Raw genomic sequence first — 17,901 nt, forward strand, 5'->3', positions numbered from 1 at the left:
TGAATATGTTGTTTGGACGAGGAAAAATAGTGACAGACAAACACTAAAGGTGGAAGATATATAGTATCGTTAACTGTTAGCAAACATGCTAATTGTCGCACAGTCTCGGATGCTACTTCCTTTGGTTTTCTACTAAAGATATGAAGTTTAAAAATAATTAATTTACCTAAAAACTTAAAGACCTCTTATTCGTGTTAATTAAATGTGAAAAAATGTATTAAATATTACATTTTAAAATGCCACTACCCAGTCCTGCTAACGTATCTCACAGCTACATTAGCTAAACTGGTCTGAACTTAGTTCGCATGCTACTTCCTGTGGATTAATATTACAGTTGTGACATTTTAAGAAATAATTTTGTAGACCTAACATTTTAAAAAATACTTCCTCGCGTTGTTTATATGTAAATTGACAAAAAAAAATGCATTTAAATATGCTATTCGCCAGTCTTGCTAGCACAACAGCTACATTAGCCCAAACTAAATAACTTTTCTCTTTAAAATAATTTGCTTACCATAAAGGAGGCAATATAAATCCCTTTGGCATGCGAGGGGCTGTCAGAAGAGACTTGGCTTAAGATAAATAAAAAAAAGAAAAGAAAAGAAAAAGAAAACGCCTAAATACTACAGAGCATCTTTCATTTAGCTAGCAGCAACAGAGGCTGGCTACCTTTGACTGTCAGACAAACAGTCCAGAGCTGGAAACCATGAGCACCACCCTACAGTCCAATGTAATGATAAGTGGGTGTCTCTACATGTTCAATAAACAAATGTGAATATGTTATAGAATTATTCTTTAAAATAAAAAAAAAACTCTTAAAAAATGTGTTATTTGTTTTGTTTTTATATGTATACCCAATACTTTATGATGCTTATATTTCATTGAAAAAACAGTTAAAAATTATCAAACTATTTTAAACATTGTAAATAGTTTTTTCTTTCTTTTTTATTTTCTCAAGGTCAAAGTTCTGTGACCTTTAACCTTTTGATGCCATTTGGTCCACTTTCGTTCTAACCATTGACTGTAAAAAATATTTAAAATGTTCTTATATACAGTCAATGGTTCTGTCTGAAGCTTTTTTTAAAATAACTTTCTTAACCAAACTTAAGATACACACATGAAAAGAAATAATGAACAAGAGGGCCAACAAAAAAATTGAAATACTGTACATAAAAGTTCAATTTGATATAGTTAAAATTGAATGTATGACTTTTCATTTGTTTGATATTTGTTATTCCAAAATCTAGCTCTAAATAACAAAAATTGACCATTATTTGGTAGCTTGACAGCAACGTCTCATACTGTGATGTTTTGAGGTAAAATATGCAACATCCACTGAGTTATTATAAATAATATTAATATTTTTTGAGGCAAATGTTGATGTTTTTATTTGAACTTTTTTATTATATTGAAGTACATTTGGTAAGAAGTATATATAGTTTATATAAACAACATTTTCCACATCTGGTTCTGTAAGAGATGCCCCCAGATAAGAGAAAACTGTAAATATATGCAGGAAGATAAACAAAATCATCCCTTAAAGTCAACTTTTGTCAGTACTATGTGAGCCATTTAAGGTGGACTGTCCTTAAAAAAAGTCTCCACTTTGTCCTTAAATAACCTATCACACATCAACTTAAAGAGCTTTGGCTGGCATCCAACAACTGAAGCACGAGTAGCCAGGAAACAAACACAACCAAACTAGATCCAAACAGAGATGTTTGGTAAAAAGTCTCATGCAATCGAGCTGGATCTTTTGTTTGTCCGATTATAAAAGTATGAGTCAGTGAGCTGCTGAAAACACAAAACCCAGTTATCAGGGTTTGTCTGCAGCAGTCGAACTAGTTTGACTTGATACATTTCCAACAATGTTTTCATTTTGTCATGGACACAGAATGACTGCAGGTTAGTTATTGAGTTGGCGGTGCATTACTTACAGTTGAGCTGCGCGTCTCGGACCGCAGGGTTATTTTTAGAGGTGCAGTAACCAGTATGAAAGCTTTGAGCCACACAGTCACCCGGGGACAGATGGGAGCTCATTAGATCAGCCTTAGGAGCTTTGAGTGTTGCCTGGAAACAATTAGCAGTCTCAGAAACATTAACCAGCTTACCAGGACTTCAGGCCTGACCGAGCTGTCAGCCCAGAGAAGAGATTGGTTTGTCTTAGTCTTAATATACACAATCAGCCCAATTAGTGTTTAAACACAAAGACAATGAATACAATAAATTCTGCTTTTTAAAAATACTTTATGTCCACAACACTTTTGATTAAGAGGTTTATTTCATGAAACTTCAAAAAATAAAATAAAATAAAATAAATATATCAATTTTTTTTTGGAATAATAGTTAATAACTTGATTAGAAAATGAATAAAATAAAGTGACATCATAATTGCTCCAAATCTGCACAGGACACACATGACAAAATATGATTCACTACACTTCATAATACAGCAAAATAGTAAAGAAAAAACTGTTATATTTTGTTTGTTTTTATGTTTTATTATTTTAAAGGGTCAATTCTGTTTTTAGTGAGGAATTTAGCTGAAATTCAAGTGAGTAGATTTAATCTAAATGAGTCACTTTGTCTATAGAAGTGTCAGAGTGGATTTTTTTAACCACAACAGTTTGATTAGCAAGAGTGAAAGCTCATCTGAACCCGAGTACAGATCAGAAACAGTGTGAACACAAACTGTTTATTGAAACAAAAAGTAGAAATTTCATAATTTAATTGCATTTTGAGTAAGGAAAAGAGCACAAATTATAGATTTAAAGACAAATACTATATTAAAAAGCAGAAAAAAATGAGTAAATTTACATAATTTAAAACAAACAAGGCACTGAAGTGTCATTTTTTTTTATTTATTATTATTATTTAAAAATGCATGACCATATTTAATATTGAATAGTTGCAAAAAATATGTTTTCATTTGAATTATGGTACTAAAATCTAATTTATATTGTTTTAATTAAAAACTATTCTTTAAAAATGCAATATTGACCTGTAATTTTCCATATTAAATTCTAAATTATTATAAAAGGAATGTTCAAATTACATTATCAAATCGCAAATTGCTAAGTAAATATCATTTTGAATTATAGGTGAAAAAATCAATACATGTCCAAGATAATTTATCAGCAAATTATTCAATGCTAGTTTGAAAATAGCAAATATAGCATATGAACCCTATACAGAGACTTTAAAAGTTCAAATAGGAAGGCAGCATCGATGAATTTGTGCAGGACTTGTCTTGATGTCAGTGAACTTATCTGAGCAGGTCAGTGAGAGTGGCTGCTGACTAATTAATCCTCTTTGCGTTCTTCACTCCTCCAGCTTTGCTTTGTGGCAGTTGTTGATTTCCCTTCAGAGGAGTTCAGGTGGTGACCTAAAATCCAACAGAGCAGACCTACACACACCTCTGACGGACTCATAACTTGCTTCACACACAGGAAGTTCTTCATCACAGTGGGGATTACTCAAAACTTTCTATTTTTGAATGTTGTTTTTGGTATTTTTTTGTTTTGTTTTTCTTTGCCTACATCTTTTGCTTGATGGAATCTGCCGATCCATCAAGTTGGGGTCAAAAGATGGACATGAAAAGTGAAAATGGAGTCTGTGAGCAACAAAAGGTCAGTAAAAAACCAGATTTTTCGAAAGCAAAAAACTCCAAATTAAAGATAATTAAAGCAGTTTGATTAAAGCACAAACTCTACATATTTCTATTTAGTTTGATTCTGTTAAAATACCTGAACGATTTAGCTGACTTCCATCATGACAGAGTTAATTAAACGCACCTTGTTTACTGTCAAACACTGTTTCTGCATCAAGCCTGTTAAGTGAGGAAACATGAGCTTGATGAGAAGCAAAGTGACGAGCTGGACGGCAGCATGACGAGCCAGAAGGGCCTGGAGGAGTTTAACTCTGAGCTTTAACCAGCTCAGGGCTAAATCTGGATCCCAGATAATTCATTTGAAAGCTGCCTTTTCCCTGGCACAGACTGTGTCAACACGTGGAGCCAGACAGGTGGCGTTGTGAGAGCGTGCTGCATGACTGCATGAAGCGGGATCTCGGACAGAAGGAGCGGGATTATTTTGAAGGAGGTGCAGTTTGTGGAGGACTCGATGTGCTGAAGTCCATGAAACAAAGAGATAATTTCTTACTTTGGAGTCTTAGAGTTAAAGGAAATAAACATTTTTTTATTAGTCATGGATTTGTCTTACTTGCATTAACATTTTTCTACTTATTTATTACGTTATACAAATTTAAAGAACATTGTTTAGTTTTTTTTGGGCATTTTTAACATGTTCTTGTGTCATTTTTATTACAATAAAGGACAAATATTTTAAAATATAGCTTAAAATTGGTATTTGTAAATTAGGAGCAAAAATGTAATTTGAAAAGAATCATTTTTGTGTTAGTAATGTTAGAGGCTGTAAGCTAGTAGTAGAGCATGTAAACAGAGAGCTCTCAGTAGTAGTAGAGAGGGAAAGGGGGGCGGAGTTGCTTCATGCAACTGTCCCATCCACAACCCCAAGAAAAATTTCAAATGAACTACAGCCGCTCTGCAGAAACTATGTCCTAGAAAATGACACGATTTTTTTTTTCATTTTTGGACAAAAATGGCATAACCATTTTAGAAAAGATTATCAAACATGATCTTCAATAAAACATTTTTTTTTGTTTAAATCATATATTTTTTAAATATAAAATCCAATAACAATATCTTACATGGTGTCCTAAAAAGTTTCATAATCTGTTTTGTTTTCATTCCTCTAAAAGTGAACTTTATCTTCTGTTTCCATCTGTCTTCTTACAGTTTGTTATCATTGGGTAACACGTTTGAGATCAAAGATGTGGATTTATAAAAGTCTAATGTTCTGAGCTAAATAAATCATAAATCTCATTAAATTGAGGATTTTTTGGAATTACACAATAAATATCACAATTCCACATTTGACACATTTCTAAACCTACAACAATATCTTCCTACAGCAGAAGAAACATCAAAACTTTTCTTAAATGTTTTTCTTATTTATTTTTCAGCCCTTATCAGTTCTTATGTGGTGCAGAAGAAAGTATCAACAAACATAGATGCCTCTTTGAAAACTTTATTGTTCTCCAAGAGGTGAACAAACAATGCAGAAAGCAGATCACAGGCAAATGGAAAACAGTTCAAATCTACAACCAACAAAAATATTTCAATATTTATATAGTAAAAAAGTCAATATTTTAAGATGCCATTGTCTAAAACACTGTTTATAACATAATAAACCAACATCGAGGAGTAATTATGTTTGTTTTTTATAATTGCAGTTTGCCAACTTTACGTACTTTATTTATTAGCAAATGCTTAAAAAGTATTATAATCATACATTTAAATGCAGCATGATTCTTTTCTGCAAATAAAAACATAAAAACATAAAAACTTTGGATCATCTTACAACACAACATGAAGAATTGTGATTAGAATAAACAACCTGACTTATAATAGTTTAAAAAAACTTGTACAGTTTTCCACTTTCCATTTTATTGTTTAAATAAGTATAATTTATACAAGAAAAAAACAAGTTTCCCCCATGTAATATGGCAGTAGCAGCAGAACATATTTTATAGTACTGACATGAATTATTTTTTTTAGAAAAAAAATAATAAATTCTATGTTGCATTTGTTTCCTTTTCATGTATATTAAGAACTAAATAAACTTTAAAGAATCAAAATGTGCACTGATGTTGGTTCTACTGTACTAGGAATAAAGTTTACAATGTATATTTGTAAATTATGTATTGACAAGTCATTGGTTGATCACATAAAGCACAATTACTTGTATAAAGTAAAAGGTTTATGATTTTTTTTTAAATGTTATTATTGGATCTCAAAATCTAAAAATAGCTGCTTTTTATAACTAGTTCTTCTTCCTTTTTCCCTTTAAGTTCCATGGCCTGTTTTCTTCCAAGACCAACGACTGATGTCGGCTAAGGTTATCACCATGGTGACCTTTGCCGACACAGCAAAGGTCTCACCTGTGGAGCTGCACGAGCCTCCGTGTCTGAGCGCCTCTCTGTCTCCGGGACTCAGGCGGAAGAAGATGCTGTGGCAGAATGCCGTCAAACACATCATCATCCAGCAGGAGCTCAACGCTCAGGTGGTTTTAAACACATCCGTTTGTCTTTATGCTAAAGTAGTGCTGCCACAAATAACTATTTTAATAGTCAATTAATCACAGATTATTCTTTCCGATCAGTCGACTAATCGGGTCATGTGCAAACTGGATGTAAAGCACACTTCTTGACCATCATTAGCTTTAAACTAACTAAAAACTAGATAAATAGAATTACCTGTGATAATGCTAGTGTGAATGCTGTAAGCTGAATTTGGCTGCTAAAGAAGCTAGAACTGATAGCTGAAGATGCTAAAACTGATAGCTAAAAATGCTGAAGTTGATAACTGAAAGCACTGAAGCTGATAGCTAAAAATGCTAAAGCTAATAGCTGAAAACACTAAAGTTGATGGCTAAAAATGCTGAAGCTAATAGCTGAAAATGCTGAAGCTGATCGGCAGCTGAAATATTAGCCTAATTCCAAAATAGCCTAAAAAACAAACAAAAAAAGACAAAATTAGCCCAAATAGCTAGCATGTAGCTGAAATACTAGCTGAACTGTAGATTAGCCTTAAAAATTGATAAAATGCAAAATTAACCAAAATGGCTAGCATGTAGCTGAAAAATTAGCTAAACTCCAAAACAACCTTAAAAACTGGAAAAGTCCTAAATTACCAAAAATAGCTAGCATGTAGCAGAAAAATTAGCTAAACTCCAAATTAGCCTAAAAATTGAAAGAATCCCAAATTAGCCAAAATAGCTAGCATGTAGCTGAAATATTAGCTTAACTCCAAATTAGCCTAAAAAACCTTAATAAATGTCAAAATAGTCCAAAAAGCTAGCATAATACCATTATAATTTTCTACTTTACTACACTCTGACTCCACATAACATAAAGTAACAACTAATGGACTATTAAATTAGTCGTCGACTATTTTAATAGTCGATTAGTCGTCGATTAGTCGTCTAAACATGGCAGCCCTATCCTAAAGTAAATAAAATTATCTAATACTCCTCCCTGATTTTTTTTTAACCTTTTGGTTTCTTTTTTTAAAGGCGGGAGTTGAGCCAGCGCGCAAAATCTGTGTGACAGATTCCTACATCGAGGAGATCAACAGACAGATCCGCAGCAAGGCCTCACGCGGGGCCACCAAACGCCGCTCCTCCACCGTCAGAGTGCAGACCCGGGGATCCACCAGCACGCACGGCAGCGTTGGGGGTTCTACCCGTGACTACACCAGCGATGCAGATTTCTTTGTTTGCTGGGGCAACACCGTCCGTGGTGTTTACATACCCATGCTGCGGCACACCTTCAAGTCCCGCGACCTGGAGAAGCTCTACCAGCAGTACTCTTCTCACCAAAGACGCAACTCTCTCGCCGTCACCAATGTGATCGACGCAGTGGCCAAATTGCATGTGTTGGTCCTGTACCTGGTGCTGGCCCCGGAGCCCAAAGCAGACACCCTACGTTCCTACTTAACCAGCATCTTCATGATGTTAGCTGTAGCTCTCTGCGTTGTGGTGTTAAACTGCAAAGACTCCTTGTCCCCAAAGTGGCTTCACTACGCTGGCCTTGCGAGCTGGTTCTCTCAAACCACACAGATTCTGGGAGGGTTTGTTTTTGGGTTGGAGAAAGATCCATCCTGGTATGTTTTATTTACACTTTTTGCCACATACACACTGCTGCCCCTTCCTCTGCTGTGGGCTATCTGCGCCGGATCCGTCACCTCGTTGCTGCACCTCGTTGTGGAGATTTTGTCTTACTACAAAGATGCTGTGCTTTTAAAAAAGGTGAGAACAATTGGATTGAGAATATGTTAGGTCAGGGGTGTCAAACTCAATCGCACAAGGGGCCAAAATCCAAAACACACCTTAGGTCGTGGGCCGAACAAGATAAACATTTATTAAAGGGACCTGGTCTGCAAATTAGCTGTTAGCGGGATGGCGCTGAAGATGCTAGTGCTGACAGCTGAAGATGCTGAAATTGATAGCTGAAGTCACAGAAGCTGATAGCTTAAACGCTGAAGCTTATAGCCAGCTAAAATATTATCTAAAATCCAAAATAGCCTAAAAAACTAAAAAAAAATAGGTTAGCCAAAACAGCTAGCATGTAGCTGAATATTAACTAAACTTCAAAATAGTCTAAAAAACTGGAAAAAATCCTAAATTAGCCAAAAAAGAAAGTGTGTAAATATAAATCTAACTCTAAAACAGCCTAAAAAACTTTTGAAAAAGCCTAAATTAGACAAAACAGCTAGCGTGTTGCCTAAATATTAGCTCAACTCAAAAACAACCTAAAAAATCGCAGTAAATGCCAGAATAGTCCAAAATGCTAGCTGAATGTAAATTTTTTAAACTTTAAAAAAACTGTTTTAACATAATTGTGAATAATAAAAAGGCATGAGTATTATTCCAGAATAAATCAACTTAAACCTTAAATAACTTTCAATATTTTACTCTCCATGAAATTATGTTTTGTCAAACGTAAATGTAAATCAGGCTAATCTCCAGAAGTGAATCTTCATTTCAGTCAAGGCACTTCTTACATACATCTGGTTACCGGCAACATTGCCTTATAGGTGTATAAGTTAAAGAGTAACCAGATTCCCACACCTTCCCTTCCTCTCAAGAACGTTATCTTACTCCGGAAATCTTTGCTGTGCTAATTTTTTCTAAAAAAGTTCATTTTCCTGACAAAAATCTATCAAAGTTTTCCTTCTTTGGACATCTTGTTGTCAGGAGGGATCTCAAATGTGTAATTAAACCAAAGTTTTGGCATTTAAAATATATATTTTTTTGTATACTAAGTTATTTTTCATGACATCATTTTAGTTCTAATTAAGAAAAAGTTTATATGATTTTAATCTATAACTTTTTCCTTCTTGTTTGTCTTCTGCAACCTTATGCTCTCATCAGGCTCAATTAATTGGTATTTGACTCGTTGTTGCAGGTTTTTTTTTTAAAGAAGAAAAAAAGGAGTTTAAAGTAACTCTTTTTTTAGGTGTTTGCCAAAGGCCTTCTGTACCTGGGTATGAACACAGCCGGCCTGTTCATCCACTACCTGACAGATCACGCCCAGAGACAGGTTTTCCTGGAGACGCGGCGCTGCATCGAGGGCCGCCTCAAACTGGAGCAAGAGAACCAGAGACAGGTACAGTTGAACAAAGAGAAGGGTTAAACGTATTGATGCTAGAGGGTTAATGTTGTGATGCTGCCTGACAGGAACGCCTGGTCCTGTCAATTCTGCCTCGCTTCGTTGCCTTGGAGATGATTGCAGACATGAGTTCTTTGGAGGACGAGCTGAACCCTCAAGAGTTTCACAAGATCTACATTCATCAGTACAAAGATGTCAGGTAGAAATACTGAAGAAGCTTTTGTCTTTCAAGAAAGTGCTCTTACAATAAGGTTTTGTTTATTTTTTGTCATCTCTAGCATCCTTTTTGCAGACATTAAAGGTTTCACTCAGTTATCCATGAATCTGTCGGCTCAGGATTTGGTTCAAACCCTTAATGAGCTTTTCGGACGTTTTGACCGCTTGGCTGAGGTGAGAATCCTTGATTTTTCTTTTTTAATAAATCCCTTCTTTTCTTTTGCAAAACTTTTCTTTCATCTCTCATAACAGGAACATCACTGCTTGCGGATAAAGATACTAGGGGACTGTTATTACTGCGTGTCTGGGGTGCCTGAACCCCAGCACGCCCATGCCCGCTGTTGTGTAGAAATGGGCCTGGCTATGATCACCACTATACGGTTGGTGCCGACTGAAGAGCCATTGGCAATTTTTTATTATTTTTTTATTATTATTTTATTTATTTATCTACAACAGACTCGTGAGGAAGCAGCTGAACTTCGACTTAGACATGAGAATCGGCATACACTCCGGTTCTGTCCTGTGCGGCGTGCTGGGCCTGCAGAAGTGGCAGTTTGACGTCTGGTCATGGGATGTGGGCATCGCCAACATGCTGGAAGCTGGAGGGATACCAGGGTAGGTATCCTTAAAAAGGCTCAAGATTTATGATTTTTTTTTTCTTTTATCATGTTTTTATTGATCAGGTTGATTTTACAGGTTAAAAAGGGTTTTTTGGCCAAGATAGCACCAATTGTAGTATACTTGTAAAGCACTAAATGAAAATACAAATACAAATTATAAAATATGGGTTTTAGACGGTTCTATACAGAAAATGTAGATTTTTATTAAGTCGTTCTTTAGTTTTAGGTCTTTCTGCAAAAAAATCAAATAAATTAAGCCTATTTGACAACAATTTGAATAAATCTTTGTAAAAAAAACTTGGTAGCCAAGGAAATTGGCAACTTTAAAAAAGTATACGAGCATTCAAACTCATTCTTAAAGCTGACTGAAATCCAGGGGCGGACTTACCATTAGGCAAAGGTGGGCGACTCCCTGGGGCCCCCAACACTTTTGGGGCCGCAAGCTTAATATTTCATATTCAAAAAAATAATTTTCATGGCCATCATCATTGGACTCTGTCATAATAAAATAAATACATAAATCACTGGGATGGCATAAGTGTTCCTCCCCCGTAAATCAAGTTAGCTGGCAGAGAGAGACTCTTCCAAGAGTTTGAAAAGAAAAACGTGGTAATCAATAAGTGCAGGGAAAAAACAAAATAGGAAAAAGAAGAACAAAATCTCACAAAGAAGACAATGAAAGTCAAGAGGCAAAAGGAGTGGCTGGATTTTTTATTTTTTTATCCCATTCTGCAGGGTATTCTTGTGTTCCATCATCAAGTATTTTTGTGCATTTTGCATTCTTTAGAAAACCTGACAAATAAAGAAATTACATATGTTATGGATGTTTTACTCTATGAAGGATTTTAAAAAATAAATTGTTAATGCAACCACTGCAGAGGGGCCCTTCTTATTGTTCACCTGGGGCCCCCACTGCTGAAATCCAGTAGAGATCTCAAAAGGGATGTAATGTATGCACTCTGTGTGCTTTGAGTCACCAGTCTTGCAGCAGAATTTTGAACCACCTTAAATGGGTTAACAATGAGTATATAGGGGAACATTGCAGAGGTAAATTCTGCAATTAATAAATGCAAAAAAGATTCAGTCTATGTCAGGAGTGCCCAAATCCAGACCTCGAGGGCCGGCTTCCTGCTGGTTTTCCAGAAACCCTGCTGATGACCTAGATCAGATGTGTTTGGCCAATAAGGAGCGTCAATGGTAGGTTGGTTGGAAAATATGTAGGACATCGGCCCTCGAGGCCTGGATTTGGGCACCCCTGGTCTATGTGATATGCTTATTGGCTGGTGGTGATGCATCTACAGAGCTTACTGTTGTCTGCATTGAGGTCCATACTTGTATAAATGATCAAATAATACCAGTAAAAAACGTAATTAATGCAAATATTATAGTGGTCCTAGAAGTGACCCTTGTGGAACACCTTTACAAATTTGAGGATTTTTAAACCATTCCAGTTTTATTTGCATCTTTTTTTTCCATCATCCAGGCGCATTCACATCTCAAGGACAACTTTGGACTGTCTAGGGGGAATCTACAAGACAGAGGACGGTCGCGGAGGGGACAGGAACGAGTTCTTGATGAAACATAACATAGACACCTTCCTCATCTGCCCTTCAGAGGAGAGGAACGGCCACACTGAGCCCATCAAAGTCCAGAGAACTGTTCGGACCTGGAACCCTGAGATCCCTTTTGGTCATGTCATTGACATGAATAGTGTGAGTGCATTATGGATGGTTGGTGAAACCACAATTGGTTGAGAATCTTGTTAACTCTTTGTTCAATTCAGATCTTGGCGTCTTTCACGAATGGCTCGCTGCCCAGCATATGGCAGTCGACTTCCAGAGAAATCAACAAACGCATCAAACATGCGATCAAGGTTCGAAGCAGCGAGCGCATGCACAAGGAGCACATCACTCCACTGACCCTGGTGTTCAAGGACGCCCTGATCGAGGACAAGGTATGCAGGTAGAGACAATCAGCGTTGAAAGTTTGCAAAAAAATATATCTGCAATAACCTGGAATGACGCTTTTCTTTGGTCTAGTTCTCTCAAATTAGAGATGAAATGTTCAACTCCAACATGGTCTGCTCCTTCATCGTACTCCTCTTCCTCATGGCTTCTCAGGCCTTCATGCCTGTTCCCAGGTGAGGCCCCAAACAGTCAAACTCTGTCTTTGTCAGTAATGTTGTTCCAGTTTTCTATGGAGTTCTGGATATTGCATAAAAAAGACAAAATTTTCCCTCAAATTAATCATTTGTGGCCACGAATTAGTATTTTGTGGCCAAAATTTGACATTTTATGAGTATTTTGTGGCCAAAATTTGACATTTTGTGCCCACAAAATACTAAGTTGTGGCCACAAATGATTAATTTGAGGTAACAATGTTTTTTTAATATTATGTCCAAGACTCTGTAGTTTCTTGATGTTTAAATTGAAAAAATAAATAAATATATAAGCTGAAAGAATTACAGCAAAATCTAAGAATAAATGGAAGGAAGGCAATTGGCAACAACATAAAATCTTCAAAATCAAGTGATACAGAATACTTATTCATATAAAATGACCTAAATGAAAAAGAAATAACTAAAATGATCTACAAAAAATAAAAAAGAATCAATAATAAAAATGTTTCCTTTTAGTTGACGTTCTTATCCTTATTAAGGTCTAAATTTAATTTTCTTCTTTTGTTTTCCCCTATATTTCAGGCAGTTTCCGGCTGTCCTCCAGTTTTCTGTTTTCCTGCTTGCGTACATGATGCTGCTGCTGGTTTCTCTCGCTGAGGAGTTCAAGAGGACGCCTGCGGTGCTGCAGAACATCTGCTGCTGGTTCCACGAAAACAACAGCGCTCGCAACCTCCTCACTCTCACTGCCATCCTCATCAACTTTGCCCTGGCCTCTTCAGACATGGTGAGAACGTGAAATCAAATCGGTTTCAGATCTGCACAGACAATCAGACGAAGCTGCAAACACAAGTAATAAAAGAAAAGTAGGAAACTAGGAAAGAATCATATAAGTGCTTAGTGCTATATAAAAGTATATAAATAGATAACCTGACAAGAAAATACCGCCTTGCCTCCCTGTAGCTCCGCCCCTGGTTTTAGCCATATTCACCAATTTTATCTGCGTAAATGTGAATTTTTACTCTGGAAATTTGCAACTTTTTGCTGCATATGTTGCACTTTAACAATTAAACTTTATAATGCTATAATTTTGCATTGCTTGTGGAAAAACAAAATGCCATAAAACTAGCTTATGGTGCCACCATGTGGCAAAGAATGTCTTCTTTGATTTTTGCCATCATGGTGCTTAAAGGTTCCTTAAATTTAAATCACATGATCTAATAATTTATTACCACAAAACTATGAAATTATTTGTGTTGATTTTCAGACTGAAGCAGATGTACAATGATATAAAATAAATTGTTTATTCCACAAATGCAATACATACAGATCTACACTTAACTGTTTAAAATCTAATACAACAAACAAGACTCCAAATTCACACTGTTTTACCCCAAATCCGTCTTCGCTAAAGTAGTTCAATTTAAAAAAAAAACTCCCACAGATTAATTTCTCTGCGTAATAAATAAATTGCATTCACTGCTTCCTACTATAGCTGTCGAAATTTTCCATTTTTTTACAACTATAGTTCAATCTTTTGAGGGGGTTTTAATAAATAAAGTTGTGTAACTAAAGCAGCAAAGCAGACACACTTATTAATTTCCCCTTACTACTCTCTATATCTGAATAGGAATCCTTTTGCCTTTCGGTTTAAATGTTTTAGAAAACCAACTACTACTACAAATACACTAAAACATGAAGAGTGTTTATACTAGAAATGGTGGCTTCTTATTTGCAAATCATGTTCTGTGCGCAGGTCTGGTGTCTTCTCTCAATGACAGATGAGACTGACATGATGGAGAAGATGAAAATAGGCTCGACTCCTTTCACCATCTGCACCTACCCCGAGGTAAAACGGGCGCCCAATCTCCTCTGCCGGTTGATATCATTTCCTTTTTGCTCCTGCGTGACCTCAGCCTGTTATTGCATAAATAAGTAATGTCTGTCAAATTCAGATCTTCGTGCTGAGCGGTGTGGTTGCCATGGTGACCTGTGCTGTTTTTCTGCGGCTGAACTCCCTGCTGAAGCTGGCGGTGCTGCTCTTTGTGGTCACCCTGTACTCCTATGCCATCCACCTGGCGTTTGTCACACTCGCACGCCACGACACACTGCAAAGGTTCGTGCAGAAAGTCTATCTATAGCCGAGGTGTATAACTCCATCGGAGAGGGGGCCAAAATCCAAAACACACCTCAGCTCACGGGTCAAATAGAACAAACATTTAATGAACACAGTAAAACTTACTTTTTCAAAACATTTAAAACTGCAACTTTTTAAAAATAATTATGAACTAGATAAATAGCACTACCTGAGATGATGTTAGTGTGAATGCTGTAAGCTGAATTTGGCTGCTGAAGATACCTATGCTGATAGCTGAAGATGATGAAGCTGATTGCCAGCTAAAATATTAGCTTAATGCCAAATTAGCTGAAAAAAACTGAAAAAAAATCAGGTTAGCCAATACAGCTAGCATGTAGCTGAAAAATTGCTAAACTTCAAAACAGAATACAAAATTGAAAAAAAGCCTAAATTAGCCAAAACAGCTTGCGTGTTATTACCCCAACTTCAAAACAGCGTAAAAAACATTTAAAAAGGGCCTAAATTAGCCAAAATAGCTAGCATGTAGCTGAAATATTCGCTAAACTCTAAAATAGCCTAAAAGGGCCTAAATTGGCAAAAATAGCTAACATGTAGCTGAAATATTAGCTAAACTCCAAAATAGCCTAAAAGGGCCTAAATTAGCCAAAACAGCTAGCATGTAGCTGAAATATTAGCTAGACTCCAAAACAGCCTAAAAAAGCCTAAATTAGCAGAAATAGCTAGCATGTAGCTGAAATATTAGCTAAACTCCAAACAGCCTAAAAAATATTAGTAAAAGCTGAAATCGTCCAAAAAGCTAGCACAATGCCCATTTTTAATACATTAAAATCATAACTTTTTTAAAAAATAACTATGAATAACAACGGGAATATTATTCCAGAATAAATCAACTTGAACCTTGAATAAATTTCAATACTTTAATCTCAATAAAAACATATTTTGTAAAAATTGTAAAAGTTAGAAATAAACCCAAGATAACATTGGACTGTTTATAACAATGAAATAAAATGATCTGGAGGGCCGGATAGAATTACCCTGAGGGTCATATCCGGCCCCCGGGCCTTGACTTTGACACGTGATCTATAGTTTCTAACTTGAGTTGGTCAAACTATCCACTTGTCTTACAGGTCAAACTATGTGAGGAGAAAAGGGATTTCCATTCTACTCATGGTCATGTTCACGGTCGCTGTTTTTTATAATGGACGACAGGTACGAAGAAACTTTTGGAACAATAAAACCAAAGCGAGCGTGCTGCACATTGCTGTTTCCTCTGCTCTCCAGTGGGAGGCCACCGCCAGGCTGGACTTTCTGTGGCGTCTGCAGGCCCAGCAGGAGGTGGAGGACATGAGGGAGCTGAGGGAGCACAACGAGAGTTTGCTGCACAACATCTTACCTGTGCACGTGGCGCAGCATTTTCTGGAGCGGAACAAGAACGATCAGGTACCAAACACAAACCACGACCCGTTACAGGAAATGTTGGATCATAAAGATTTACAGAAATATTAATTGCCAATGTTTTCTTTTATCAAACAGCAAAGAACATGTTTTCATTGTTTATTTTAATGTATTTAATTTCTCCATTTATGTCCTCCATCATGAGAAAAATGCCACAAGAAGATGCTAAAAAAATCTTTTAGGTCGTAGAACATCCACAGGAACTGTTTTACTGGCAGAAGTATTAGATTTCCTACCGCTTAAGTGTGTAACAATGGTCCTTGCAGGAGCTTTACTCTCAGTCCTATGATGAAGTGGGCGTCATGTTTGCCTCGGTCGCCGGCTTCAATGAATACTTTGAGCAGAAAGAGATTAAACATGAAGGAGTGGACTGCCTGCGGCTGCTGAATGAGATCATTGCTGGCTTTGATGAGGTGAGCCAACTCGCATTATGGGAAGAAATACTAGATGGTTCTTATTTGGTTGTAAGTTAATCATTTAGTAGTTTGCTCTATTTAATTAAAGGTCTGAAATGAAATCTTTTCTAGCTGTTGGAGGAGTCGTACTTCCACTGCGTGGAGAAGATCAAAACCATTGGGAGCTGCTATATGGCAGCTTCGGGATTAGCTCCAAATAAGCAGGTGGGAGATCAGTTTTAGACACATTTTTTTTGCAAAGCTCACTCGTTTGGATTTATGTTTTCCAGGCATCCATGGAGGAGTGGAATCACCTGAGCGAGCTGGTTCTGTTTGCGTTGGCGATGCAGGAGACCTTAAAGGAGACCAACCGGCTCTCCGCTCAGAACTTTAAGCTGCGTGTAGGTGAGTGGCCGACTTCACGGTGTGGAGAATCATCGACCTGCCACCAAATATCTAAATACAGCATATCATTATTATAAGGAATTGCTCATGGGCCAGTAGTGGCGGGGGTGATCGGAGCCACCAAACCTCAGTATGACATTTGGGGGGCAACGGTGAATCTGGCGAGTCGTATGGACACCACAGGAGTGAGTGGACGGATTCAGGTGCCGGAAGCCACCCGAAAAGTCCTGTCAGAGTGGGGGTTTGCCCTGGAGCTACGAGGAGAAATATTTATCAAGGGGGTGAGTGGAGATAACGAGATATAAAGTAAGGAAAGCTTCATTTTTTAAATTTTAAATAATAAAAACTACTTTTGTTTTTCTTGCAGGTGAGTGAGTGCCAGGGCAAAGTGCGCACATACTTCATCAGCACCATGCGGAGCAAGCAGGAGGGTGTTGGGAAGTACGGCAGGCTTGTGGGGCGCCCATCAGGACGCCTGACCCTGGCGGAGGTCGTGTTTGGGCTGGTCCAAGCCAGACACAAGGAGAAAATTCGAGAAACGAACAGCAACTTTGGTCTGATTCCCTGCAAACTGAAGTGCTGAGAGCCACACAGAGGAGTGGTGCTGTTCCTGCATGTTTACAGGGCGGATCAAGCCCTCCAAGGATCTCGCTCCCGTTACTTCACGGTGTTCTCCATTGTGTAAGGAGAAGTAAAAGTCTAAACTCACCATTTCTTGGGACTTAAACCTCACCTTGAACGGGCCTTTCTCTTCCAATGACCTCTTGTAAAGTGTAACAAATATTAGAGGGATCTCTATTTTTTTTTAGCTTTCTTGTTGCCATTTTTCTGTCAAATAAAAGCCAACATGTCTTTTTTTTTCATATCTTGCATTGTAAGATATCAAACGTTTGAGCCAAAAACTAGAATACCTCTTTGAAAAAAACTAATCACACTTTAGTTTAGGGGTCTGCAACTTTTAGCATGAAAAATAACAGTTTTTTACTGCAAAATTCCATATTTTTTGTGCCCATCAAGCAATTTGTTTATCAATAAAATGTAGCTTTTGACATTTAATTATATTAGTGCTGTATTACTGGTAACTTAACAACGGCACATACAAGTTCCTTTCAAAATAAAATGCATCTTGTGTCGAATTGGATCCAGTAGATTGTTAATTTTATTCATGTGAGATCACCTCTGTTTAAAAATCTAAAAAATGTATGAAAAAACGTAACTAACAAACCTAAAATTTCCTTAAATTGTTGTTTTTTCTTTCAATGCCAAAGAGCCACAATGATGGCTGCTGGTTGCAGACCCCTGTAGTTATTCACATATAAGCTGGTTCATGTCTGTATTATTCAT

The 17,901-nt window shown here is 36.9% G+C and overlaps 2 protein-coding genes and 1 long non-coding RNA gene across 6 annotated transcripts in view; 1 reads left to right on the forward strand and 2 right to left on the reverse strand.

Annotated features, from left to right (window-relative positions):
- LOC112158281 (protein EFR3 homolog B) overlaps positions 1 to 735 on the reverse strand; it is a 23,404-nt gene extending 22,669 nt beyond the window's left edge. For 2 of the 3 annotated variants that reach the window (XM_024291555.2, XM_024291552.2), the window contains exon 1: positions 515 to 735. The gene's annotated coding sequence lies outside the window, so the exon portion shown is untranslated. Of the gene's footprint in view, positions 1 to 228; positions 245 to 514 lie in introns of those variants that run through there. The other variant, XM_024291553.2, reaches the window with a different exon arrangement.
- Positions 736 to 5,922: 5,187 nt separating this feature from the next.
- On the forward strand, positions 5,923 to 17,693 carry si:dkey-206f10.1 (adenylate cyclase type 8). Its single transcript, XM_024291979.2, has 20 exons — positions 5,923 to 6,143; positions 7,155 to 7,889; positions 9,100 to 9,249; positions 9,321 to 9,451; positions 9,531 to 9,642; positions 9,721 to 9,848; positions 9,925 to 10,083; positions 11,572 to 11,800; positions 11,872 to 12,042; positions 12,128 to 12,228; positions 12,790 to 12,991; positions 13,961 to 14,053; positions 14,160 to 14,320; positions 15,430 to 15,511; positions 15,584 to 15,742; positions 16,024 to 16,170; positions 16,285 to 16,377; positions 16,443 to 16,557; positions 16,636 to 16,838; positions 16,925 to 17,693. Exons 1-20 carry the CDS (start codon positions 5,967 to 5,969, stop codon positions 17,138 to 17,140), a joined length of 3,564 nt encoding a protein of 1,187 aa, XP_024147747.1. The 5' UTR covers positions 5,923 to 5,966; the 3' UTR covers positions 17,141 to 17,693.
- On the reverse strand, positions 12,759 to 14,565 carry LOC112158537. 2 transcript variants are annotated; one of them, XR_004947304.1, is made up of 3 exons: positions 14,511 to 14,565; positions 14,195 to 14,312; positions 12,759 to 14,121 (listed from the first exon to the last, which is right to left on the reverse strand). It is a non-coding gene; the product is annotated as an uncharacterized LOC112158537 (long non-coding RNA). The 2 variants fall into 2 exon arrangements; XR_004947303.1 differs by having other exon boundaries at positions 12,759 to 14,312.
- Positions 17,694 to 17,901: the final 208 nt, after the last annotated feature.

This window comes from Oryzias melastigma, linkage group LG24, assembly GCF_002922805.2.
Source record: "Oryzias melastigma strain HK-1 linkage group LG24, ASM292280v2, whole genome shotgun sequence".
NCBI classification, from domain to species: Eukaryota; Metazoa; Chordata; class Actinopteri; order Beloniformes; family Adrianichthyidae; genus Oryzias; species Oryzias melastigma.